At 40.4% G+C, this 27605-nt stretch overlaps 1 protein-coding gene across 1 annotated transcript in view; it reads left to right on the top strand.

Annotated features, from left to right (window-relative positions):
- Positions 1-27605, top strand: part of sntg2 (syntrophin, gamma 2) — a 103836-nt gene that overhangs the window by 66287 nt on the left and 9944 nt on the right. The window contains exons 9-14 of the mRNA XM_060933127.1: positions 2022-2149; positions 10550-10679; positions 17580-17618; positions 18216-18332; positions 19111-19182; positions 19285-19494. Of these exons, the coding sequence (XP_060789110.1) occupies positions 2022-2149; positions 10550-10679; positions 17580-17618; positions 18216-18332; positions 19111-19182; positions 19285-19494 (696 nt within the window). The remainder of the gene's footprint in view (positions 1-2021; positions 2150-10549; positions 10680-17579; positions 17619-18215; positions 18333-19110; positions 19183-19284; positions 19495-27605) is intronic.

Here is a 27605-nt window from a genome sequence, read left to right as displayed (position 1 = left end):
GATATCTTGTTCTGTCACAGCTTATTAACGTCAAGCGCACAACTTCAGGCAGTTTTTGGTTTCTGGATGTATTTTAGGGAACTTAAATTGCAATTCATGGCAATAGATTATAGAACTGCTTAGGAGTTGTTGTTGTTGTTGTTGTTGTTGTTGTTTTAGCCCTTTACACATCCAGAGCCGAGAACCCCTGACTCGTATTTCTCATTATATGCATTACTATGCAAAAGAAAAACTCACCAAGGCGATCTGAGACCAGGAGTAAGTGTGATAGCCGAAGCCTGTGGAAGCGCAAATGTTCCAGGTTCTCCAAGATGCTTGAAAATAATCTTACCAGCAAAAACTGTACCAAAGTATACCAGAGAGAGCTGATGTAGTTTTAAAGGGTGTTTTTTTAACTGTTTCCATTACTTTATTTTTTTTTTATTTAGAAACGTTTAATTTCAGTAAACACATTGCCTTTATAGAGTTTCTTTTACTTGTTCTATTTGCACTATGTATTAATTCCACTGTAGTTCTAAATAACTCATAGTAGTTACAGAACAATATGTTACTACACAATAATCCAGTATTTTAAGGGTTTGAATTTGTTTTTCTTCCCTTATAGATTCTTTCTGAAATAAGAGTAGTTCAGCTTGAAAATAGCCCATCAGCCTTCTTTTCTTCACTGTGGTTTAGTGCTGAAGCAGAGAATTGTGCTCTGTCGAAATAATAATTTGAGGACTAGACAATCTCTTCTTTTGAGTCAAGTTAAAGTGCTTGAGGTCTGCGGAGAGTCACAATGTATTGGTGGGTTTAAGAAAAATGTCACTGTTATCTAAAAGCAAACGCAGATCTTTTTTCATGGAGGTAAACTAGGAAGTGAGATCTACTGTATATCCAAAGCACACAAATGAGAACCACATGGATGTATATTCAAAGATATATACGGTGTGTATATATATATATATATATATATATATATATATATATATATATATATATATACACACACTACCGTTCAAAAGTTTGGGGTCACTTTGAAATGTCTTTATTTTTGAAAGAAAGCACTGTTCTTTTCAATGAAGATCACTTTAAACTAATCAGAAATCCACTCTATACATTGCTAATGTGGTAAATGACTATTCTAGCTGCAAATGTCTGGTTTTTGGTGCAATATCTCCATAGGTGTATAGAGGCCCATTTCCAGCAACTCTCACTCCAGTGTTCTAATGGTACAATGTGTTTGCTCATTGCCTCAGAAGGCTAATGGATGATTAGAAAACCCTTGTACAATCATGTTAGCACAGCTGAAAACAGTTGAGCTCTTTAGAGAAGCTATAAAACTGACCTTCCTTTGAGCAGATTGAGTTTCTGGAGCATCACATTTGTGGGGTCGATTAAATGCTCAAAATGGCCAGAAAAATGTCTTGACTATATTTTCTATTCATTTTACAACTTATGGTGGTAAATAAAAGTGTGACTTTTCATGGAAAACACAAAATTGTCTGGGTGACCCCAAACTTTTGAACGGTAGTGTGTGTGTGTGTATATATTACAAACTGTTTGTAAGCTGCTTATGAAGGCGTTTTTAAGACAAATCCTAAAATCTTCATAGCCTGGAATTTTGTTTTAGCTGTTTTATAGCTGAAAGCTGTTTTAATGGTGAACATTAATAACCAACACAGGCTAATTTGTTTCGATCTTTCTTCTCTTATTTATCTTGAAATGCTTCAGAGGTCTCATGCTATTTGCATATTTGCAGTAAATACATAAAGCGCTGCCCTGCTTTTCAAAGTGTCAAAATGTTCTCATTAATAAATACTCGAGGATGGCGTTACGGAAAGAAGGCGAGGTTTATTATCTAGAGGCAGCATGCGGCTTCAGTGATGCTACTGAAGCGTGCGACCCAGTTGTTGTTTTTCACTGATCAAAGTGCACTGAAGAGGGGCTAAGATGAACCGCCCATCCTCTCATGCTCATCCTTTTGTCTGTCTTTTCACTTCTTCTTCTTTTTTTCTTCTTCTCTCATTTATTCTATCTAGGCGCCGTCTTCACCCTCCTCACCCTCGGCTAATGAACCAAAGTACGAGAAGCGCTGGCTGGACGCCGTCTCCCTCCCTCTGTCCATGGCTCGAGTCTCTAAACACAAAGCCGGAAGCGATAAATTAAGGTGCAGTAATCCATCGTGATGCAATTTCAGATCCAGTGTGTGGCACAACCTGGCTGGTTTGTTGGTTTTGCAGGTATTTTTCATCTAAGTGAGAGAATGTTAAGTCCAATATCTATGCAGCAGCATGCTGTGTCTGAAAAGGTCACTAATGCAGATCACAGATAGAGGGGCACTGAGGTGTAAAAGAAGTAGCTCTAACTTTGATAGACTGCTGTCGGATTGTAGGAAAACAACACATTCTTTCTACTAAAGCAGAACTCCCAAACAATTAAGTAGAAAAATAAATATTTTAAATGATTGCATTAAAGTTTTAAGATCATAATGTCAGCATGTGAAATGTATGTTCCATTCATAATTAGGAACCATGCCTTTGAGTCTGTTTATATTTATATTTATATTACTCACGCCAGACATAATCTGTTATTATTGCTTTGCTCCGAGCATCTGGAGGTTTGGATGCCTACATTTTTACTGTCTGACACCGAGGTGTTAGCTTGAAATTAAGTGACACGTTGGCTTCAGAGACTTGCATATATATAAAACATACAGTATATAATGTTGATCAATTATTTATAAATAGATTAGCATTAGAAACGGATACAGCTCGATGCTATCCATCGTTATGTGTTATTTAAATAATATTAGCTGGCATTGAGTGGTACAGCAGATATGTTCTATTCAGCTAGCATGATATTGAACAAAGAAGAAAAGAAAGAAAGCACAACTTTATTCATCACACACTTCTGAAATTTCCTCTCTGCATTTAACCCATCTGAAGCAGTGAACACACACATGCACACACACGTGAGCAATGAGCACACACACATACCCAGAGCAGTGGGCAGCCATGCTAACAGCGCCCGGGGAGCAGTCGGGAGTCAGGTACCTCGCTCAAGGGCACCTCAGCCCAAGGCCGTCCCATATTAACCTAACCGCATGTCTTTGGACTGTGGGGGAAACCGGAGCACCTGGAGGAAACCCACGCAGACACAGGGAGAACATGCAAACCCTACACAGAAAGGCCCTCGCCGGCCGCGAACCCAGAACTTTTTTGCTGTGAGGCGACCGTGCTAACCACTACGCCACTGTGCCACCCGAACAAGTCGAAGATGAGTTCAATATCATGCTAGCTGAATGAAATGTATCTGACGCACCACGAATAAAGCCAGCCAATATTATTATTATTATTATACATACATTCATTTCGGGGCGGCACGGTGGTGTAGTGGTTAGCGCTGTCGCCTCACAGCAAGAAGGTCCTGGGTTCGAGCCCCGGGGTCGGCGAGGGCCTTTCTGTGTGGAGTTTGCATGTTCTCCCCGTGTCCGCGTGGGTTTCCTCCGGGTACTCCGTTTTCCCCCACAGTCCAAAGACATGCAGGTTAGGTTAACTGGTGACTCTAAATTGACCGTAGGTGTGAATGTGAGTGTGAATGGTTGTCTGTGTCTATGTGTCGGCCCTGTGATGACCTGGCGACTTGTCCAGGGTGTACCCCGCCTTTCGCCCGTAGTCAGCTGGGATAGGCTCCAGCTTGCCTGCGACCCTGTAGAAGGATAAAGCGGCTAGAGATAATGAGATGAGATGAGATGAGACATTCATTTCGGGTGTTCAACACAGGCTTGTAGGACTCGAGTCCAGGATTTGGACTCAAGTCCGACTCGTGCCCTAATTTTAAGGACTCATGACTTGACTTGGACTTGAGCACTGATGACTCGGACTCGTGCATTAACTGCATTCAAACTCGTAAAATGGAGAAGAGGACTCCGATTTTTTCTTTATTTTTGTAACATGCCATAATAATTTGGCATAAGACATTTATATTTACATTAATTTTATACTTTTTGTGCAAGAGAATGCACATTCACCTGTTCATACGTCATGGTCAGGAACAAACTAACGTTATGGCGCTAAAATGCCTGGAGAGAACACCCCTAGGATTGTCCACTTTGCTTATACAGACTTCTCATGCAGTGGGAAAAATGCACTGCTGTGTGTTCCATATGTAGAAGAGCTATCGAGGAGACGACGGGGACGACCTCGAACTTCAATCGTCATTTGACAAGACTCCACCCAGAGAAGGACGTGACGTGCTATGTTTTCTCATGTTCTTTGCCCTATTGATAGCGGGGCTTGTGTCGGACTCAACTCAGATCAGTAGTGGACTCGACTCAGACTCGACTTGAAATTTTCTTTAATGACTTGCACTTGACTCAGACTTGAGCACTAGGGACTCAAGACTGGACTCGGACTCGAGGTTTAGTGACTCGACTACAACACTGATTCAACACGTCTTTCTCTTCCAAAATTCTCTCGAAATCTTCCGTATTTAAAGGGGAAGAAAGGGCAATATATACGGTTGCTGATGTGACAAAGTAACGTATTCTTAAGTATTCTATCAAATTTATGTACGAGAAAACAATGAAATATCTTGGTAATTGTAAATATAATAGTCGGTACGCTAAACCGCACAAGAGTCGCCATTTTTAAAAGACCGTGACGTCAGCGCTACCCACTGCACTAGGAGAGAAGCTTGTAATTATGGCATCGGGCGCATCAACTGAAAGCGACAGCTCTGTCGAATCGTACGAAGAGATCCCGCAAGACACACTGCAAGCAGGCTATGGCTTAGAAGGGTACCAGTTTGAACCTAGGAGAGGTACTCTCGACTCCGGTGATGACGAAAGAAGAGAAGAAAGCTCGAACTCGCTTGGTGTTTTTCAGCGGAAACGAGTGAAAAGACACGTCTGGAGGATCGTTATGCTTTCCATCGGTCCTGTTATTACACCCGAAAGCAACACACTGTGGCATTGTGTAGCCGATCACTTACAATTCATCCTACTTTCCGATTCACATGTGCTATTCCCAACCTCAATGAGCCAACACAACTGGGCACATACATAGGTCATGAGTGTTACGCAGAGAAAATGAACGTGCGTTCTGATTGGATAAAATTAATATCATGGCGGGCTGTTCAAACTGCGGAAATAGTTTGCTCGAGCTGCTTTCAAAACACTATAGCTTTCCAACCTTAGAACAAAAAACTTTTGTAAGTCTTGAATAAGGTTCGTCAATGTGTGTTTTATTGTTATATTTACTCTATATATTGCCCTTTCTTCCCCTTTAACAAAGCCAACCCAGCGGCCATGTTTGTTTACAAATTGTCACAGTCACTCGTTAGCATGGAAGTTTTACGTCTCCGATGTGTGACGTCATGTTGTCTTGACGACCATACAGTATCGTAAACCATATTCAACGCTCATTCTCCATTGGGTAGAGTGACGTAATATGCGCAGGATAAGCGATATGCTAACAATATCGCATGGTATCATACCAAATGAATGAAACCCGCTAGAAGGGAATAGAATACATGTTTTTATTCCATTGAAAATGTGTCCTGTATGTACAACCCCGATTCCAAAAAAGTTGGGACAAAGTACAAATTGTAAATAAAAACAGAATACAATGATGTGGAAGTTTCAAAATTCCATATTTTATTCAGAATAGAACATAGATGACATATCAAATGTTTAAACTGAGAAAATATATCATTTAAAGAGAAAAATTAGGTGATTTTAAATTTCATGACAACAACACATCTCAAAAAAGTTGGGACAAGGCCATGTTTACCACTGTGAGACATCCCCTTTTCTCTTTACAACAGTCTGTAAACGTCTGGGGACTGAGGAGACAAGTTGCTCAAGTTTAGGGATAGGAATGTTAACCCATTCTTGTCTAATGTAGGATTCTAGTTGCTCAACTGTCTTAGGTCTTTTTTGTCGTATCTTCCATTTTATGATGCGCCAAACGTTTTCTATGGGTGAAAGATCTGGACTGCAGGCTGGCCAGTTCAGTACCCGGACCCTTCTTCTACGCAACCATGATGCTGCAATTGATGCAGTATGTGGTTTGGCATTGTCATGTTGGAAAATGCAAGGTCTTCCCTGAAAGAGACGTCGTCTGGATGGGAGCATATGTTGCTCTAGAACCTGGATATACCTTTCAGCATTGATGGTGTCTTTCCAGATGTGTAAGCTGCCCATGCCACATGCACTAATGCAACCCCATACCATCAGAGATGCAGGCTTCTGAACTGAGCGCTGATAACAACTTGGGTCGTCCTTCTCCTCTTTAGTCCGAATGACACGGCGTCCCTGATTTCCATAAAGAACTTCAAATTTTGATTCATCTGACCACAGAACAGTTTTCCACTTTGCCACAGTCCATTTTAAATGAACCTTGGCCCAGAGAAGACGTCTGCGCTTCTGGATCATGTTTAGATACGGCTTCTTCTTTGAACTATAGAGTTTTAGCTGGCAACGGCCGATGGCACGGTGAATTGTGTTCACAGATAATGTTCTCTGGAAATGTTCCTGAGCCCATTTTGTGATTTCCAATACAGAAGCATGCCTGTATGTGATGCAGTGCCATCTAAGGGCCCGAAGATCACGGGCACCCAGTATGGTTTTCCGGCCTTGACCCTTATGCACAGAGATTCTTCCAGATTCTCTGAATCTTTTGATGATATTATGCACTGTAGATGATGATATGTTCAAACTCTTTGCAATTTTACACTGTCGAACTCCTTTCTGATATTGCTGCACTGTTTGTCAGCGCAGAATTAGGGGGATTGGTGATCCTCTTCCCATCTTTACTTCTGAGAGCCGCTGCCACTCCAAGATGCTTTTTTTATACCCAGTCATGTTAATGACTTATTGCCAATTGACCTAATGAGTTGCAATTTGGTCCTCCAGCTGTTCCTTTTTTGTACCTTTAACTTTTCCAGCCTCTTATTGCCCCTGTCCCAACTTTTTTGAGATGTGTTGCTGTCATGAAATTTCAAATGAGCCAATATTTGGCATGAAATTTCAAAATGTCTCACTGTCGGCATTTGATATGTTGTCTATGTTCTCTTGTGAATACAATATCAGTTTTTGAGATTTGTAAATTATTGCATTCCGTTTTTATTTACAATTTGTACTTTGTCCCAACTTTTTTGGAATCGGGGTTGTAGAATAATATTTCTTATTGGAGGACATGTTTCCCTTCATGAACGCTTGATACTAATCATCAACCCTGTTTTGGAAATCTACTTTTCTACAGAATCCAAATCTAACACACCTGCTCCACATAATCAGACTACTCAGTTACATGGATTAGGTCTGTTGGATGAGGTTGGTGATCACTGCTCCAAGCTATATAATGGATATAATGGATCTTATTCTGTTTTGTTTTTTGTTTTTTTATACCCAAGCTAGCTTTGACTTAAATTCTAATATCCATGCAGATGTCTTTATCGCCATTAGTCCAGGAAACCACAAATAGATTTATTAGTTTGCTTCAGATTCTCCTCATACTTTCATTTCCAAACAATAGAGTCATATCCCCAGAAAGAGACATTCATTGATTTTTATCATTTCAAAACTCCTTTTTGAGGCTCCCTAGAGAGTTCACGTCACCTTTTTTTTTTTTTAGACCTGAATTTTTATGCCTTCCCACACCCATTCCCATCCTATTTGTTTCCACTCATTCTGTCGTTCATTCCTCTGTTAGAGCCCTTTCACAATGCATGGTAAAGCCCAATAAAAATGCACTTCTCCTGACTAATGGATTTTTTATTGTGTTCTGTCACTCACACAGACGGTTTCTTGGTTTCAGAGGACTTGACTGCAGCCTCCCGCTAGTTCAAGCAGAACATTACATTCTCCAGGCAATTTCTGTCAGAACCAGACCAAGCAGAGAATCGTTTTACTGTACCCATGACCTGTATTAATTTATATTATGGCTCTTAGAACAATGGTTTTCAGAAGAAAATATGAATATATATGTATGAAAAAAGTCTAATTTAGTGACCCATTACGGCATTATGGCTGTGGGAGTATGCAGTCTGGCCAAACATTTCTATCACAATAAAATTTAAAATGATCATGGTATTGATCTATATCATGGTATTATGTGATGTCACGTCAGTTTCATGAACAATAAAATAAACAGTTTAATTGTACCAAATAGCACTTCGATAACCCTTTAAAAGCTGTACACTATACATGTGAAGCATTAAACTCAGTCATTGTTTTTAATTTTTTTGATTCCGTGATTCGGTGGTGTAGTGGTTAGCGCTGTCGCCTCACAGCAAGAAGGTCCGGGTTCGAGCCCCGTGGCCAGCGAGGGCCTTTCTGTGCGGAGTTTGCATGTTCTCCCCGTGTCCGCGTGGGTTTCCTCCGGGTGCTCCGGTTTCCCCCACAGTCCAAAGACATGCAGGTTAGGTTAACTGGTGACTCTAAATTGACCGTAGGTGTGAATGTGAGTGTGAATGGTTGTCTGTGTCTATGTGTCAGCCCTGTGATGACCTGGCGACTTGTCCAGGGTGTACCCCGCCTTTCGCCCGTAGTCAGCTGGGATAGGCTCCAGCTCGCCTGCGACCCTGTAGAAGGATAAAGCGGCTAGAGATAATGAGATGAGATGAGATCCCGTGATTAACAAGTACTAAAAATGAATTGCTTGTTTGTGTTGTTCATCCAAACCTGCTCAGTTTTGTAAATAAGAAAGACAATATGCAAATTATTCACATAGTGGGCCGCTCTAGTACTGTGCATTTCTGCCTATTTCTAAATGACCATGAACTGCATTCTTGTTATTTTCTGAATGTAGACATTAGTATTTATTGCTTTATTCGATTTTCCCATCATTTGAATACATATCGGCAATATTTTTGTCTCTATAACATTTCATTACATGGATACTGTCTGAATAATGCCAGCACTTTGGAGGCGAGTGTAAAGGCGTGAGAAGCCTTTGAAATAGAGACAACATTAGTGATTTTGAGCTGCTAAGCAACGGGGTGTACTCATTGTTGCGCACAACCAGTGTGGATACTGCAGTAGAAACTCATTTATGTTATTCATTTTATAATTTTACAGAGTTTTTTCCTCTGTGAATTTCATTATCTTTCTTTGTTGCATCATGTTCTGTGAGGATTATGAGTAATGCATTGTTTTCTCATGGAAAAAATGTTCCAACAGTAAAACGTATGGGAAGAAAAATCCATACATTAAGATGAATTGCAACCTATATGCTGTCTATTCATTCAATCATTCATGTTCAGTAACTGTTTTATGCTGATCAGTGTCACTGTGGTGAACATGCATACACTCTCACACCTAGGGATCATTTTGAGTCACCAGTACTGGCATGGGGAGGTGAGAGGAAACGAGAGAACCCGAGGAGTATTATATAATTGTAGATACTTGTTACTTAACAATTATACAAATATGGTTTAGAGTAGCATCCAGTTAAGCAAGCAGGAACGGCCTTTTTGATCATTGCTTCTGAATAATTTTTGTTGGCATACTGAGGTTATATCATCCATTATCCGTAACCACTTATCCTGTTCAGGGTCGCGGGCAAGCTGAAGCCTACCCCAGCTGACTATGGGCGAGAGGCGGGGTACACCCTGGACAAGTCACCAAATCATCACAGGGCTGACACACAGAGACAAACAACCATTCACAGTCAATTTAGACCAACCAATTAGCCTAACTTGCATGTCTTTGAAGGAAAACTGGAGAATCCAGAAGAAACCCACGCAGACAACATGCAAACTCCACACAGAAAGCCCACTGGGCTCGAACCCAGAACCTTCTTGCTGTGAGGCCTCAGTGCTAACCACTACACCACCATGCTACTTAGGTTACGTTATTAAAAATGCATATCTTACTTTTGAGAGTCCTCTCAGTTCTTGAAGACCATCATAATAAATGCAATTTCTCAGCCATCATACAAATGTGTTTTGCCAGTGTGCTCAGTCACTTCACTTAATGTTGAATACAACTGACAGCTGCCATTAAGCAGTCAGTCCACCGAATCAAAAAGTAAATCATCTATACCAGGTCGCAAACACACATAAATGAAATGTCAAAGCCATCACATTAGATACAGTTGATGACAAGGCTACCATGTAATATTCTTTTTTACGAACATATTCCAGTTCAATAAAACATGTCAGTAGACGCTTTATACAAAAAAATAGAAAGAAACCGTCGTATCTGAATGTATTACATTCATAATGACTGATCAAAAATGTTGCCCTTCTATACCTCGGAGAGTATTTCATTCTTAAGAATGGATTTGTATTCTGCTAGTTAATATAACCATTTACATTGCATGTGACATTTTATTTAGTTGTCTTATTTGCCTTAAAAAAATTTAATTCCTGTTGTATCTGTGCTCATCTTAAATGCCACATTATCATCTGCCTCTTTATGGCTGTAGATCAATTTGCTACAGAGACCTACTCATCTGAGACCAATGGATTTTTCTGTGCTTTATATGAGCAAATATATTCAATTCCACTCGCTCCTTTTCTCTCTCTCTCTCTCTCTCTCTCTCTCTCTCTCTCCAACCAGGTCAAACAGTTTTGAAGTATTTGCCTTAGATGGAGCATGCACCAATGTTCTACAGTTTTGCACTGCAGCAGAAAGTACAGATTGGCTTCAAGCAATATCAACCAATATTAATGATCTGACCCAGGAGTGTGTGAGTATTATGTATCATGCATAAAACACATGAGATGCATATTGGATAGTGAATAGCTGCATGAATATGCTCTTCCCTGAAAACAGTAGTATTAGATGCTGGAAGCTCAGATACAGTTAGGTCCATATATATTTGGACACTGACACAAATTTTGTTTTTTTACCTGTTTACTGAAACATATTCAAGTTATAGTTATATAATGGACATGGACATAAAGTCCAGACTTTTAGCTTTCATTTGAGGGTATCCACATTAAAATTGGATGAAGGGTTTAGGAGTTTCAGCTCTTTAACGTGTGCCACCCTGTTTTTAAAGGGGCCAAAAGTAATTGGACAATTGACTCAAAGGCTATTTCATGGGCAGGTGTGGGCAATTCCTTCGTTATGTCATTCTCAATTAAGCAGATAAAAGGCCTGGAGTTGATCTGAGGTGTGGTGCTTGCATTTGGAAGATTTTGCTGTGAAGAAAACATGCGGTCAAAGGAGCTCTCCATGCAGGTGAAACAAGCCATCCTTAAGCTGCAAAAACAGAAATAACCCATCCGAGAAATTGCTACAATATTAGGAGTGGCGAAATCTACAGTTTGGTACATCCTGAGAAAGAAAGAAAGCACTGGTGAACTCATCAATGCAAAAAGACCTGGATGCCCACAGAAGACAACAGTGGTGGATAATCGCAGAATAATTTCCATGGTGAAGAGAAACCCCTTCACAACAGCCAACCAAGTGAACAACACTCTCCAGGAGGTAGGCCTATCAATATCCAAATCTACCATAAAGAGAAGACTGCATGAAAGTAAATACAGAGGGTTCACTGCACGGTGCAAGCCACTCATAAGCCTCAAGAATAAAAAGGCTAGATTGGACTTTGCTAAAAAACATCTAAAAAAGCCAGCACAGTTCTGAAAGAACATTCTTTGGACAGATGAAACCAAGACCAACCTCTACCAGAATGCTGGAAAGAAAAAAGTATGGCAAAGGCGTGGTACAGCTCATGATCCAAAGCATACCACATCATCTGTAAAACACGGCGGAGGCAGTGTGATGGCTTGGGCATGCATGGCTGCCACTGGCACTGGGTCACTAGTGTTTATTGATGATGTGACACAGGACAGAAGCAGCCGGATGAATTCTGAGGTATTCAGAGACATACTGTGTGCTCAAATCCAGCCAAATGCAGCCAAACTGATTGGTCGGCGTTTCATAATACAGATGGACAATGACCCAAAACATAAAGCCAAAGCAACCCAGGAGTTTATTAAAGCAAAGAAGTGGAATATTCTTGAATGGCCAAGTCAGTCACTTGATCTCAACCCAATTGAGCATGCATTTCACTTGTTAAAGACTAAACTTCAGACAGAAAGGCCCACAAACAAACAGCAACTGAAAACCGCTGCAGTAAAGGCCTGGCAGAGCATTAAAAAGGAGGAAACACAGCATCTGGTGATGTCCATGAGTTCAAGACTTCAGGCAGTCATTGCCAACAAAGGGTTTTCAACCAAGTATTAGAAATGAACATTTTATTTACAATAATTTAATTTGGGCGGCACGGTGGTGTAGTGGTTAGCGCTGTCGCCTCACAGCAAGAAGGTCCTGGGTTCGAGCCCCGGGGCCGGCAAGGGCCTTTCTGTGTGGAGTTTGCATGTTCTCCCCGTGTCTGCGTGGGTTTCCTCCGGGTGCTCCAGTTTCCCCCACAGTCCAAAGACATGCAGGTTAGGTTAACTGGTGACTCTAAATTGACCGTAGGTGTGAATGTGAGTGTGAATGGTTGTCTGTGTCTATGTGTCAGCCCTGTGATGACCTGGCGACTTGTCCAGGGTGTACCCCGCCTTTCGCCCGTAGTCAGCTGGGATAGGCTCCAGCTTGCCTGCGACCCTGTAGAACAGGATAAAGCGGCTAGAGATAATGAGATGAGATGAGATAATTTAATTTGTCCAATTACTTTTGAGCCCCTGAAATGAAGGGATTGTGTTTAAAAAATGCTTTAGTTCCTCACATTTTTATGCAATCATTTTGTTCAACCCACTGAATTAAAGCTTAAAGTCTGAACTTCAACTGCATCTGAATTGTTTTGTTCAAAATTCATTGTGGTAATGTACAGAACCAAAATTAGAAAAATGTTGTCTCTGTCCAAATATTTATGGACCTAACTGTAGGTGAATATAACACACACAAGACAATTACAGCAAGTGCTCTTTTTCCACCCACTGGCATGGGGTAGAGGCTGTTGATGAGAGAAATTGTTGATTATAGCTGGCAGAACAGGTAAATGCAGCCCATTATTCTGTTTGTGCTGAACCTTAGACACAGGAAGCGAGCAATAATATTGAAAGGGCAAAATTTCAGCATCATGGTCAGTTCTACACGGTACCCTTTAGTGCAACGAGACAGCAGAAATGCCAACATTCCCACAAACAATACACAGTTCCATTGCATATAAACTTTATTTTCTGCTCTGATTTTCATAATCTTGTATGCTTGTGCCAAATTCCTCTGTTGCAGTGTTCAAAACCAGAACTAAAACCCTACAAGAATGTTGCCTAATGATCTCATTTCCTGTGTAGCGTGTTAATTAGAGCACTGATGATCTAGTGGGCCTTTTCTATAGCCGAGCTCAAACATGTTCTGATTTACTGCCACACAGCTGCTTGGCTTACATGCAATTACTGCCCTTACGTCAGCTAATTATGGATCCAGACACTGATTGCTAAATGTTCAATTAAGTGATGATTGTATGTGCAAGTAGGAAACGGATCTCTGACTTTTATTGTGGTGACCTGTAACCCATAAATAGAGTGTGTGAAGCTCGACTTGCCTCGTCACTTATGGCTTTGTGGGATTAGAAAGAAGTGACTAACAGGTTCTGACCAGCAGTTCAATGGTGCTGAGGTTATTACTTGAGAAACTAGCTTTGTCTTTCTTTGTTTACGAGCTTGTCAATTATTTTTGAACACAGTTGCTCAAAAACTGAAGATGGGGTGAATCAGACAGGTTTTAGAGTTGCAGAGGTTTTCCAGTTAAATAGTGTACACGATTTCAGGAAATTAGAAAAAAAATGCTGCACTTTATCCATTTTTATTTTTTAGAAAAGCTACAGGTTTTTTTCCACCGCCTACCAAAATTGTTTGATTGCAGTACATGCTAGATTCTCTACAAAATAGACTTTTTAATCAGCGAGCTTAAAGCTGACCCTCTTCTATAAAAGATTATCTGAACATTTGTGCACAAAATGTGTTGCATACCACAAGCCTGTTTACTAAGCAATAAAACACAATGGGCTTGCTTTTAAAAGTAATGCTTTTATGGCTGAGGACTACAGTTGTCTTGCTAACTTTAGGACTGCAGTTATCATGAACAGTTTTGCACTCAAGTTTCCATCAATGAAGAGTTATAACATCAACGAAACTGTCCTCATGTTAAAACTGTTAATGTTATAGTCAGGCTGTCTGTTGTTGCCCAAATGAGGATGGGTTCCCTTTTGAGTCTGGTTCCTCTCGAGGTTTCTTCCTCATGTCGTCTGTGGGAGTTTTTCCTTGCCACCGTCGCCACAGGCGTGCTCATTGGGGATAGATTAGGGATAAAATTAGCTCATGTTTTAAGTCGTTCAAATTCTGTAAAGCTGCTTTGCGACAATGTTTATTGTTAAAAGCGCTATACAAATAAACTTGAAACTTGAAGCTTGCTGTTATAGGAATATAACCAGCAACAAGTGGATTGATGCGGCATGATGCAAAATAGAGTTACAGGCACCACCCCAAAGATTATTTTCCAATACCAGCATGCACCAACGTGTTTTATTCCTGCACTTTTCCATTGATTGCAATGTTGACTTTGTTAATGAATGATATCATATTGTCTGTCCATTTTAGTTACATTTAATGTGGTGGAACATCTGTGAGACAAGTTAGTTCCTGTTATCACTTATGTTATTAATTTATTAGCTTTTGCGATATATATACAGGCTGTTTCAAAAAATGTAATATTATTTGACATGTAAATATCCCAGAAACTACATAGTCGAGGCAAATGAAACTGAACAGGCTTAATGTTGAACAATATAAGATTTATTCCTCAAAATTTGAATGAGAAATTCAAAGGTATGTGGATTCCATGAACGATTTCACAAATTTTTAATGTGCGCGCCACCTGAGACACAGACAGCTTTCCTCTTTGAACGTTTTGTGCCATGTCCAAATCTGCATTGCAGTTGGTGCATTTTTAGAGAATTCTCTCATAAACGCACGCTGCACAGTCTTGTTTGACTGTGTTCGAGCGTACTCTAACACACAAAACGCCTTTTCTTTTCCAGTGAATGGCATTTCTACACCTAAAAAGATAAAAACAAAAAACATTAAACATAAAATTTTGACCTGTTTCCACACATGCTGTTAAAATTTGCGGTCAATTGAACAAGAATTGGCAAAGTTATTAGATTGTGAGGCGGCACGGTGGTGTAGTGGTTAGCGCTGTTGCCTCACAGCAAGAAGGTCCGGGTTCGAGCCCCGTGGCCGGCGAGGGCCTTTCTGTGCGGAGTTTGCATCTTCTCCCCGTGTCCGCGTGGGTTTCCTCCGGGTGCTCCGGTTTCCCCCACAGTCCAAAGACATGCAGGTTAGGTTAACTGGTGACTCTAAATTGACCGTAGGTGTGAATGTGAGTGTGAATGGTTGTCTGTGTCTATGTGCAGCCCTGTGATGACCTGGCGACTTGTCCAGGGTGTACCCCGCCTTTCGCCCCAGTCAGCTGGGATAGGCTCCAGCTTGCCTGCGACCCTGTAGAACAGGATAAAGCGGCTACGGATAATGAGATGAGATATGTATAATGGCTGGGAAACCACAACAGCTTGCACTAATTACAGTGGCCCCCGTTGTACCTAATTTGCATGTATTTGAACTGTGGGGGAAACCAGAGCACCCAGAGGAAACCCACATGCACCCCTTTTCCACCAAAGCAGTTCCAGGGCTGGTTCGGGGCCAGTGCTTAGTTTGGAACCGGGTTTTCTGTTTCCACTGACAAAGAACTGGCTCTGGGCCAGAAAAACCAGTTCCAGGCTAGCACCAACTCTCTGCTAGGCCAGAGGAAAGAACCGCTTACGTCAGCGGGGGCGGAGTTGTTAAGACCAACAACAATAACAAGACCGCGAAAGATCGCCATTTTTAAGCGACGAGAAGCAGCAGCTGTACAAACGCGAAGTCATCCATTATTATTGTTGTTGTTGTTGCTGCTGCTTCTTCTGTGTTGTTTTTGCTTCGATATTCTCGCCAAGGTTTATGCAAACGTAGTGACGTAACTGACATATACAGCGACATAACTGACGTATACAGCGACGTAATGACGTGGCTTCCCTTAGCACCGCGAGCTATGGAAAAGCAAACTGGTTCTCAGCTGGCTCGCAAGTTGAACGAGTTGTGAACCAGCACCAGCACTGAACCAGCCCTGGAACTGATTTGGTGGAAAAGGGGTAATGGACAACGTACAAACTCCACACAGAAAGGCCTCTGTCAGCCATGAGGTTTGAACGTAGAACCTTCTTGCTGTGAGCCAACAGCATTAACCACTGCACCAATATAGTCATTTCCTTACCAGTCTCCATGAATTATTAGCTTTAGATTATGTGAAGCATCTCCCTACAAGTCCCTCTGACTAATTGATTATTTTTACTTTTTAAATCATAATAAAGTAGAACAAACACATTAATATAAACCTGTAATTTTAATCACAGCTCACACTCTTGTCATAGCTGCTGCTACAGAAGAATCACAAAATCATAGAATCATCACCACCTTCTGACCAATCAGATTTGAGAATTCGACACTGCTGTGGTATAAAGCGAGATATTGAATTGAAGGAAGATGGAGAAGGTTATCTTTATTTGCTCTCTTCTCTGAGAAGACTCTCTCTTTGACTGACCAGCTGTGTACTTAACGACTGTATATGCATCAGATGATAAAATGAGCGTGGCCAAACGTAATCACCAAGTAATATAACATCATTTTGTTTTGCTAAGGACATAATTTAACTCATTAACTTTAATGATTCTTTGTAACTACACAATCTTTCCTGTTTTTTTTTATTGTAATTAATGAATATCTCATAGTAGTTACTGATCAGTATGTGTTAAGTCGAATAACTGTGTAATGAGTTTTAAGTGCATATCCTGGAACAAATTAGTTTTTGGTTTTTTTATATGAAAGTATGTCCCTTTACACACTCATCCAGAAGGGTAATTTTACACAAGGCCATCTGTCTACAGCAGAAAAAAATAAAATAACAAAACGCGTCTGGAAAAATCCCAAGGGAGTCTGGAGCCAGATTCGTGACGTCACCTGCGGAAGCGCCAGCAGGCTGCGAGAGCTTTGCACGGTTTCAGTGCACAGCCTGTGTAGACCAAGCGCTCCCGTTTCTCTCTCATTGTCCGGTCTTTTGGAAAACGATGAGTACTAATCCCATCAAGATTGGTGTTGCTACACCCTCCTACGATACATCTGCTAACCATTTTAATAATTACGCGATAACATTGAAGAAATTTGCAGAAAACCACCAGGTCGTTTTCTCATAAACAAACCAGCGCTGACGTAGGATTCAGAGGGAGGCGTCCCGCACGCGACGTCACGAAAATCAATGTTTCCCAGGAAATACAAATGCCAAGTTTTTTCAGAGGCGGACCAATTCACCTCAAATGGCTTGATTTCAACTGAATTTTTCTGGTATTGCGCAAGGTAAAAAAATTGCAGAGAATGCAGAACGTGACAGATATTTGACCAAAGTTTAATATAAAATAGGAGAATTACATTGATCTTGCTCTTGAATTTACCCGCGATATGCACTTTAAGTTTAGATTCAAAATCATAGTTTCCTAAAAATGGGATGGACTATAAAAATGTTTCCTTTTTTTTTTTTCCAGATAAAAACTGCAAACAAATACTATTCTCCTGATGAGCAGGTATGTCTTTATTACAGTGTGTTTCTACTTCTTCTCTCCATATTCAGCGTTCTCCATGTGGTTCAAAGACAAGAAAACTGTTCATCTTGCATTACAGCACCCCTAGCATTCATAAAAATGCTTTCAAGTATTAAAACCGATGATGTCAGAACAATGATGAGTATCATGATTCTGATGATCGAGTTTGCTCTTTAGACCGTTATCTATTAATGTGTAATTTGTTCCTGTGAACAACTTTGAGAAGGCAGGGACGTAAGAGTACAGTAGGAGGATATGGCATAATATTCCTGTGGTTTTTTTTGTTTGTTTGTTTTTTTGTTACGATTCATGGAATCACAAAACATGAAACCTATATCATCAAGGGTGAAAAAAGGTTCTAACTGATCAACTTTGTCCATTCCATCCTATGTTCAGTTATTACTTGAGTTGTTGTATTGTCGCAAATACCGGTACATTGCAGTCGTTTATAAAACCAGACCTTCTACTAGAAGTTAGTGGCTGGTGGTGGAAAATGCTGATATGTGTTTGATGTGTGAAACTCTCTCTCTGCAGTTTGTGGGATATTGATTTTCAGTCCGCGAATGTTTCTCTGTACAGATCATCCATATGGGTTGGGTGTGTGAGCACCTTCACAGGAGCAATGCCAACCAGGTTCAAAGCTACAAGTTCCTAGCATTGAAAGGCTCCTCTCTCTACATTCTCAGGGGCCCTCCTGTAAGTCAATAACTCTGTGAAGTAAAAGTCCAAACATTTTCTGCACCAATTATAAATCATAAAGAGTACAACCCCACCCAAGGACACTTTTAAGCCAAGGGGATGGGGCAGTCAATCTTTGTGCTTGGCTACGTTCCTTCCATAAACGTCTTTTAGGCAGCTCTGGTCCTTTGCAGATGTCAGCGCATCCTTCATAGTCATATATAATGAGTCCATTAGTTTTAATGGATCGTACAGAGGAAAAGCTATTACCACCACTCGTAATAGGACATAAGTTATTCGTGACAAATGTTTTATCATTTCATTTCTTCCACTGAAATGCAGTCTAGCATTGCTTTTGTATTCATTTGAGTTCTAAAACTCTCGGCTTCAGTAATACAGTGACAACACTTTGGCTTTGTAAATAATTATGTTTTCAATTTACAACACATTATTAACAGTGGCATCGATGATAAACATGGGGATGGATCTTATATTATGAAAAACAGTTTATTTATTTTATAAGTTCAACAATAGATCAGTATGTCTGTCAGTTCAGCTCTTGGTACACACTCGGAATAAATTGTTATGTAAGTGTTTCAGCTCTGTGGGTCGTGCAGAAGGATATTGAACAGACATGCAAATTTGCAGATAAACTTTGCTGAGCTACAATTCCACAGAATATCAAAAAATGGTCGAAAAACTGAAACTGTGAAGCACCACAGTGCAGAGTTTTCTTTCAGTGTACTATAAATGTTGTATAAGCACACTCAGTGCGATGTTGCTCTCGCCCCCCCAGGCTGGTGCATCAGAATGGGCTCAAGCTGAGGCCACATTTAACCTCTGTGAGGTTCTCTTTAAGGTTCATAAGGTAAAGTTCTACGTTTATTTTTAGCATTTGATGCCAGCAGCAACAGGGTTATCATAAATGATCATGTAGTGTATAACGAGTTGGCCGTGTTTCTCTGTATAGCTGTGGATAGCTGAGGACTGCTGGATTCAACCGAAGCTGTGCGTGGGCCTGCAGCAGGACTGTGAGCTGCGGGACAGCGAGGGGTTCAGCTTTAGTGTGCTGGTGGGTCATGGACAGAGCTACTGCTTCAGTGTGGAGCTGGGTACAGAGCTGGCACTCTGGGAAAAAGCCTTCCAGAGAGCTGTCTTCATGGAGGTGCAGAGAACAGGGGTGAGTGCCATGGATTCTGTGGAAATAAATCTCAAGCTGGTGGTTAGTAATACGTATTTTTTTTTTATAAATGCTTGGAGACTTTATAAGGTTTAGAATGTATGAAACAAACAGAAAGCTGGCATTATTAAACAGATCTTGAGGGTAAGAAAGAAAGTCATACTTCTGTATAAAAAGTGTGTGGCTTGCATATACAGTGCTGAGCGTAAATGAGTACACTCCCTTTGAAAAGTAACATTTTACACAATATCTCAATGAACACAAACAATTTCCAAAATGTTGAAAAGACAAAGTTTAATATAACATCTGTTTAACTTATAACGTGAAAGTAAGGTTAATAATATAACTTAGATTACACATTTTTCAGTTTTACTCAAATTAGGGTTGTGCAAAAATGAGTACACCCCACAACAAAAACTACTACATCTAGTACTTTGTATGGCCTCCATGATTTTTAATGACAGCACCAAGTCTTCTAGGCATGGAATGAACAAGTTGGCGACATTTTGCAACATCAGTCTTTTTCCATTCTTCAACAACGACCTCTTTTAGTGACTGGATGCTGGATGGAGAGTGATGCTCAACTTGTCTCTTCAGAATTCCTCAAAGAAAATAATTTCTTTCCACTACAAAGGTGAAGGCGACAAGAAGATCAGCAAAGCTTTACTTATCAGTCAGAATACTGTAGCAAAAGTGGTACAAAAATTTAAGAAATTAAGAAAGATGGAAAGATCTCACAGAGACGTCCAGGTCGTCCACGGAAGTTAACACCTCGACAGGAGCGTCTTCTGATGAGAAGGGTTGAAGAAAATCGGCATGCAAGTTCACTGCAGTTATCTAAAGAAGTAGAAAGCCAAACTGGGGTGACTATTTCCCGTGACACAATATGGCATACACTGCAGAGGAATGGCATGCATGGATGCCGTCCACAAACGAAGCCTCTCCTAAAGCCCAGGCACAAAAAAGCCCGCCTAGAGTTTGCCAGGGCCCATGCTGACGAAGATGAAGACTACTGGAACTCTATACTCTGGAGTGATGAGACCAAGATAAATGTTTTTGGAACTGATGGCTTCAAAACTGTATGGCATCACAAATAAAAATGCATGGTGCCTACAGTGAAACATGGTGGCGGCAGTGTCCTTACTATGTGGGGCTGCATGAGTGCTGCTGGTGTCGGGGAGCTGCATTTCATTGATGGCATCATGAATTCACAGACGTATTGCTCTATACTGAAAGAGAAGATGCTACGATCACTCTGTGCCCTTGGTCGTCGTGCACTTTTCCAACATGACAATGATTCTAAACACACATCTAAGGCCACTGTTGGATTTCTGAAGAAGAACAGGGTGAAAGTGATTCAGTGGCCAAGTATGTCTCCTGATCTGAACCCAATCGAACACCTATGGGGAATTCTGAAGAGCCAAGTTGAGCATCACTCTCCATCCAGCATCCAGTCACTAAAATAGGTCATTGTTGAAGAAAGGAAAAAGATTGATGTTGCAAAATGTCGCCAACTTGTTCATTCCATGCCTAGAAGACTTGGTGCTGTCATTAAAAATCATGGAGGCCATACAAAGTACTAGATGTAGTAGTTTTTGTTGTGGGGTGTGCTCAGTTTTGCACCACCCTAATTTGAGTAAAACTGAAAAAATCTGTAATCTAAGTTATATTATTAAGCTTACTTTCACATTATACTGTAAGTTAAACATATGTTATATTAAACTTTGTCTTGTCAACATTTTGGAAATTGTTTGTGTTCATTGAGATTGTGTAAAATGTTACTTTTCAAAGGGGGTGTACTCATTTACGCTCAGCACTGTATGGACAGTAAATATACAGCACTATGCAAAAGTTTTAGGCACATGTAAAGAAATGCTGTAGACCAAAAATGGCTTAAAAATTAATTGAATGTTTCAACATTTAAAAAATACTATAAACAGCAGTAAACCATGATAAATGAAAGAGTCAGTATTTGGCGTGAGACGATGCTTTGCTTTAAAAAAAAAAAGTAGTTTGAGGTACAGTGAGTGCAGTTTTATAAAGAAATGAGCTGTAGGTTTTACTGAGCATCTTACAGAACCAGCCACAGTTCTTCTGGACACTTTGTCACACTTGCTTCTTAATTTTGCACCCAAACCCAGTAGCCTTCATTATGTTTTCTTTTTTAATCTGAAAAGTGCTCTCTTATGTAATATGCTGCTCAGATACAAACTTTTTTTTCTGTAACATTTAATTTTGTGCTGGAAAATGAACATTTGGACTCTAAAATGTTTTTGTCCTGACTCGATAATGTAGAAGTCATAAAATAGAAATCTATAACAAAGTTTCTATGAAAAAAAAAATAGGGTGCCTATGACTTTTGCACAGTACTGTATATATATTTTTTATTCTAAATGTAATATAGGGACATTCTCATCCATCCATCCATCCGTTATCTATACCGCTTATCCGTCAGGGTGATGTGGGAAGCTAGAGAGAATCCCAACTGACTTCGAGTGAGAGGCAGGGCACACCCCGGCAGATCGCCAATCTATTGCAGAGCTAATACAGAGGCGATCAACCATTCACACTTACATTCACACCTATGGGCAATTTAGAGTAGCTAGCTGACCTAATCCACATGACTGTGGACTGTGGGAGGAATCCAGAGCATGTTCTGTTCCAATACTGAATATTCATATGTATTTTGGCCTGAAACACTATCATGCTGGAATTTCCCCATCTACAACCCCAATTCCAAAAAAGTTGGGACACTGTGTAAAACATAAATAAAAACAGAATGTGAAGATTTGCAAATCATGGAAACCCTACATTTCATTGAAAATCGAACAGAGACAACATATCAAATGTTGAAACTGAGAAATTTTATTGTTTTTTGAAAAAGATATGCGCATTTTGAATTTGATGTCAGCAACAGGTTTCAGAAAAGTTGGGACAGGGGCAACAAAAGACTGAAAAAGTTGTGTAATGCTAAAAAAACTAATTTGGTTAATTGGCAACAGGTCAGTAACATGATTGGGTATAAAAAGAGCATCCCAGAGAGGCGGAGTCTCTCAGAAGTAAAGATGGGGAGGGGTTCATCGCTCTATGAAAGTCTGCATGGGCAAACAGTGCAACAATTTCAGAATAACGTTCCTCAATGTAAAATTGCAAAGAATTTGTGGATCACATCATCTCTGGTACATAATATCATAAAAAGATTCTGAGAATCTGGAGAAATCTCTGTATGTAAGGAACAAGGCTGCTAACTGACATTGAATGCCTGTGATCTTCAGGCCCTCAGGCGACACTGCATTAAAAGCAGACACGTGTCTGTAGTGGAAATCACTGTATGGGCTCAGGAACACTTCAGAATACCATCATCTCTGAAAACAATTAATTACTGCATCCACAAATGCAAGTTAAAAACAGATATAAACAATATCCAGAAACACCGCCACCTTCTCTGGGCCTGAGCTCTTTTACGATGGACTGAAGTGAAGTGGAAAATTGTCCTGAGGTCTGACGAATCAAAAGTAGAAATTCTTTTTAGAAATTATGGACACCACGTCCTACAAGCTAAAGAGGAGAGGGACCATCCGGCTTGTTATCAGTGCACAGTTCAAAAGCCAGCATCTGTGATGGTATGAGGGTGCATTAGTGCACATGACATGGGGAGCTTGTACATCTGGAAAGGCATCATTAGTGCTGAATGATATATACACATTTCAGAGCAATATGCTGCCATCCAGACAAAATTGTTTTCAGGGAAGGCCTTCCTTCTTTCAGCAAGACAATGCCAAACCGCTTTCTGCACATATTAAAACTGCATGGTTCTGTAGTAAAAGAGTCCGGGTGCTAAACTGGCCTGCCTGCAGTCCACACCTGTCTCCCATTTAAAACATTTGGCTCATTATGAAGCGCAAAATATGACAAACGAGACCCCGAACTGTTGAGCAACTGAAATTGTATAGCAGGCAAGAATGGAGCAACATTTCTCTTTCAAAACTGCAGCAATTGGTCTCCTCAGTTTCCAAACGTTTATAGTGTTGTTAAAAATTGGGGATGATGTAACACAGTGGAAAACATGCCCCTATCCCAACTTTTTTGAAACGTGTTGCTGACATCAAATTCAAAATGGACATATATTTTTCAAAAAACAATAAAATTTCTCAATTTCAACATTTGATATGTTGTCTTTATACTATTTTCAATGAAATACAGGGTTTCCATGATTTGCAAATTATTGCATTCTGTTTTTATTTACAGTTTACACAGCGTCGCAACTTTTTTGGAATTGGGGTTGTAATTATGATCATATTTTATTTGGTAATGCATTATGGAGACTACCACGACATAGATCTTGTATGTGTACTTGAGTATTCACAAATAAAAACAATGATTGGTCAACAAATAATAAATGTGTATTTTTTTTTTTTGCTTCATCAAATGTACCAGTACCAATAAACAAAACATAAATTCTTCAAAAAGTAAGGCCATAATCTTCATTTATTGTGCAGTCCAGGCTTTTTTTTTTTCTTCTTTTTTTAAATAATTACCTTTCTTGGATTTCATGTGACGTCACATCCGCCTCATTAGTTATTCAAAACTTTAGCTGGTGGTCTACCAAAGCTCAGTTGACAAAGCGTTTGTACGGAGAAGGTGCATTGCTCGCATGAAAAATGCCTTACGCTTGTGTTGTTTTAGGTTGTTCGAATCGATCAAACTGTGAAACTAATAAAAGTTTCTTCAGGGTTCCCCGTGAACTAATAAAAAAGGGTGAACGAACACAGGATTTCACAAAAAGAAATCGGGAAAGGTGGCTTTTGAACCTCTCACTGAAATCGAAGGGAGCCGAGTCAAAGCATGCTCGAGTTTGCAGTGATCACTTGGTGAAAGGTTTGTATTTCCCTCTCAGCTCTGGCCTTAGTGTTTTCCAAGTACTTTTCTTGCTATGTGTCGTTATTTTACGGTACTTTTTTTTAGTCACCAAGCGCTAAAGTCCCCAGCTGTTTCTTTGTTTACTCCTCACAAAGTCCATATGCATGAAGGTCATGACAAAATTCTTACCCAGCCGTACAGTTACAATGCACCGTGATCACTTCTCCGTCTTGTTTAACTAAGATCCAGGTCTTTAAAGGGGTTTCTGATGATCTTTCTGAATGATTTACTTGAGAGATAAGAGCCAACACGAGTGAGAATCAAACGAACTGTTGTTTGTTTACACTTCAACTTGCAGCGCTTCGTTGTAAAGACACGAATGAAAAGCTTTAAAAAAAAACATACTTACACGAGCAAAAACAATCCAGGATTCATTCTGCAGCGACTTGATCCCGAGGTCCTTTACCCAGCCACATACAAAAAAGTTGTAAGCCTCCATACTCTTCCACGCTTTCATCTGTTTTGTGGTGTAGAAGGACGTCTGCAACACCAGATAGTTCGAGATGTCGGGGAACTTGACTGAAGGGTAGTTTTCGAGATCGTATGACGAATCCTTCTTTCCCAGACTGTAGGGGTCGATTCCATTGCACATAGCAATCTTCTGAATATATCTAAAGCGAGCAGTGGCTTCTAGATTACGAGCATACTCTGATAAGTTATCGCTAGTTGTTTGCACTACGGCAGCCGTTTTGATTTGCTAGACCACCAGCTGTTTCACTTCTGGTAAAACTGCTAAGAAAAGTCACATGACTAAAACCCAAGAATTAGCTCAACAAAATACGCTTAGCACACCTGACCACATTGAAATTGCTTTACAGACAGTGCTGGTATAAAAGACTATGTTGATTATAATAGGAATATTTACTTCTACTTCTCTTCCACTACTACATGATAACCCAATATTATCATACTGTATTAGCAAAATACTTGCTGCTGTTTTATGACAAAAATATTAATGCATATCATCAAATGAGAGCGCTGACACTAGTATCATACCAAACATGAAAAAAATACCGTAGTGTACGTCGTTAATTATTAACTGAGCAAGCGAGGTCAATAAGGAGTTTTTTTATTTCTAAGATTAAAAGAGATGGCCATTATAATAAGGCGTGACACTGTTTTCAGTCACGTCATATTTGTAATGTAGTTTTTTTTATTTTACTGAGCTTCATCTTAACATAATTGAATATAACATCTCATCTCATCTCATTATCTCTAGCCGCTTTATCCTTCTACAGGGTCGCAGGCAAGCTGGAGCCTATCCCAGCTGACTACGGGCAAAAGGCGGGGTACACCCTGGACAAGTCGCCAGGTCATCACAGGGCTGACACATAGACACAGACAACCATTCACACTCACATTCACACCTACGCTCAATTTAGAGTCACCAGTTAACCTAACCTGCATGTCTTTGGACTGTGGGGGAAACCGGAGCACCCGGAGGAAACCCACGCGGACACGGGGAGAAGATGCAAACTCCACACAGAAAGGCCCTCGCCGGACCCGGGGTTCGAACCCAGGACCTTCTTGCTGTGAGGCGACAGCGCTAACCACTACACCACCGTGCCGCCCCTGAATATAACATGTACAAGAAAACAAAATAATAAGTACAATTACACGTAGGCAGGGTCACCACAACAGTTTACTCCAATTACTGTGGGCCCGGTTAATAAAAACAAAAGACAAAACAAAAGAAGATGGATAGATACGCTAATACATTAAAGGAGGACTGAAGTCATTTTTAAACTTGCTTTATTTCTTAATTAGCATGTTATTCGATTACGTTTTTGGTTTCAGTAACCTTATATTGTGACTCATATTGGCAACTAATTGCAATTAAATATTATACTTATCGGCCTATTTGGTTTTTAGTCATGTTGAATTTAGTTCGTTTGGTCCACGGCAGGCGTCGCTTATCCACGCGATCTTCACGAGACTTGTGCGAGACTTCGAAACGTGACGTGTCAGCCAGGTGTCAGTGCCGCCATTTATGAAAACTGTTTTCCAAATGAAATATTGCACAAAAACGAGTTTAAATGGCGATTACTGCCTACTTTTTTCAAACTTTCCTGATTGCTATCAAAACAAACAAAACTTCCGGCTGGATTACATCAGCATTCGAAAGAGGGCGTGCGCGTCTTTTGGCAATGTTGGTATGGTAGATGTTGGTCACTTTGATTTCCGCTGTACGTTTTACTTCCGACCTACGATGTCTCGCACAGGTCTCAACGAATCTCGTTTACGGCCATTGCTTTGACATACGGACTGATATATTACAGCGCATATTTCAAACACTCATAACTTGCTATAGCAGCGACAAAATGGCGATCAAAAATGCATTCCGATATTTAATAAAATGAGAGAAATAGAATTTTGATAATAAAAAAAGATTGCCTTTAGTTCTCCTTTAAAGTACAGTGCAATAATAGAAAAAATCTGGGCATTAATCTAAAAACAACAGGTAATGGGGCTGGTAAGGATGTGTGACTTGTTACATTTCATACCGGTACAGACAGTTTTCCATGAAGGGCGGCACGGTGGTGTAGTGGTTAGCGCTGTCGCCTCACAGCAAGAAGGTCCTGGGTTCGAGCCCCGGGGCCGGCGAGGGCTTTTCTGTGCGGAGTTTGCATGTTCTCCCCGTGTCCGCGTGGGTTTCCTCCGGGTGCTCTGGTTTCCCCCACAGTCCAAAGACATGCAGGTTAGGTTAACTGGTGACTCTAAATTGACCGTAGGTGTGAATGTGAGTGTGAATGGTTGTCTGTGTCTATGTGTCAGCCCTGTGATGACCTGGCGACTTGTCCAGGGTGTACCCCGCCTTTCGCCCGTAGTCAGCTGGGATAGGCTCCAGCTTGCCTGCGACCCTGTAGAACAGGATAAAGCGGCTAGAGATAATGAGATGAGAGTTTTCCATGAACGCAGGTCTTCTACACAGAGATAAGTGCATGATGATAGTAAGCTTGTAACATGAATTTAAACTGTATGAGAGAAACCTGGGTTAACCGAAAATGTTCAGGAAGAGAGTTCTGAAGTCTAGTGGTTCTCACGAAAAATGAGTATTGGTGTGTTGAGTCACGCATGCAGAGTCATTTAGTTGAGTCACGCATGCAGAATAAACGGCTAGCGGTTTCAAAACTGAATTTCTGTTCATGGTTAGCAGTTTCTGAATGCTCTTTATTGCTCATTTCTTAAAG

Source organism: Neoarius graeffei, chromosome 11, assembly GCF_027579695.1.
Source record: "Neoarius graeffei isolate fNeoGra1 chromosome 11, fNeoGra1.pri, whole genome shotgun sequence".
Lineage (NCBI taxonomy): Eukaryota > Metazoa > Chordata > Actinopteri > Siluriformes > Ariidae > Neoarius > Neoarius graeffei.
Note: the sequence above shows the minus strand (reverse complement) of the source record. Positions and strands in the feature narration are given on the sequence as shown.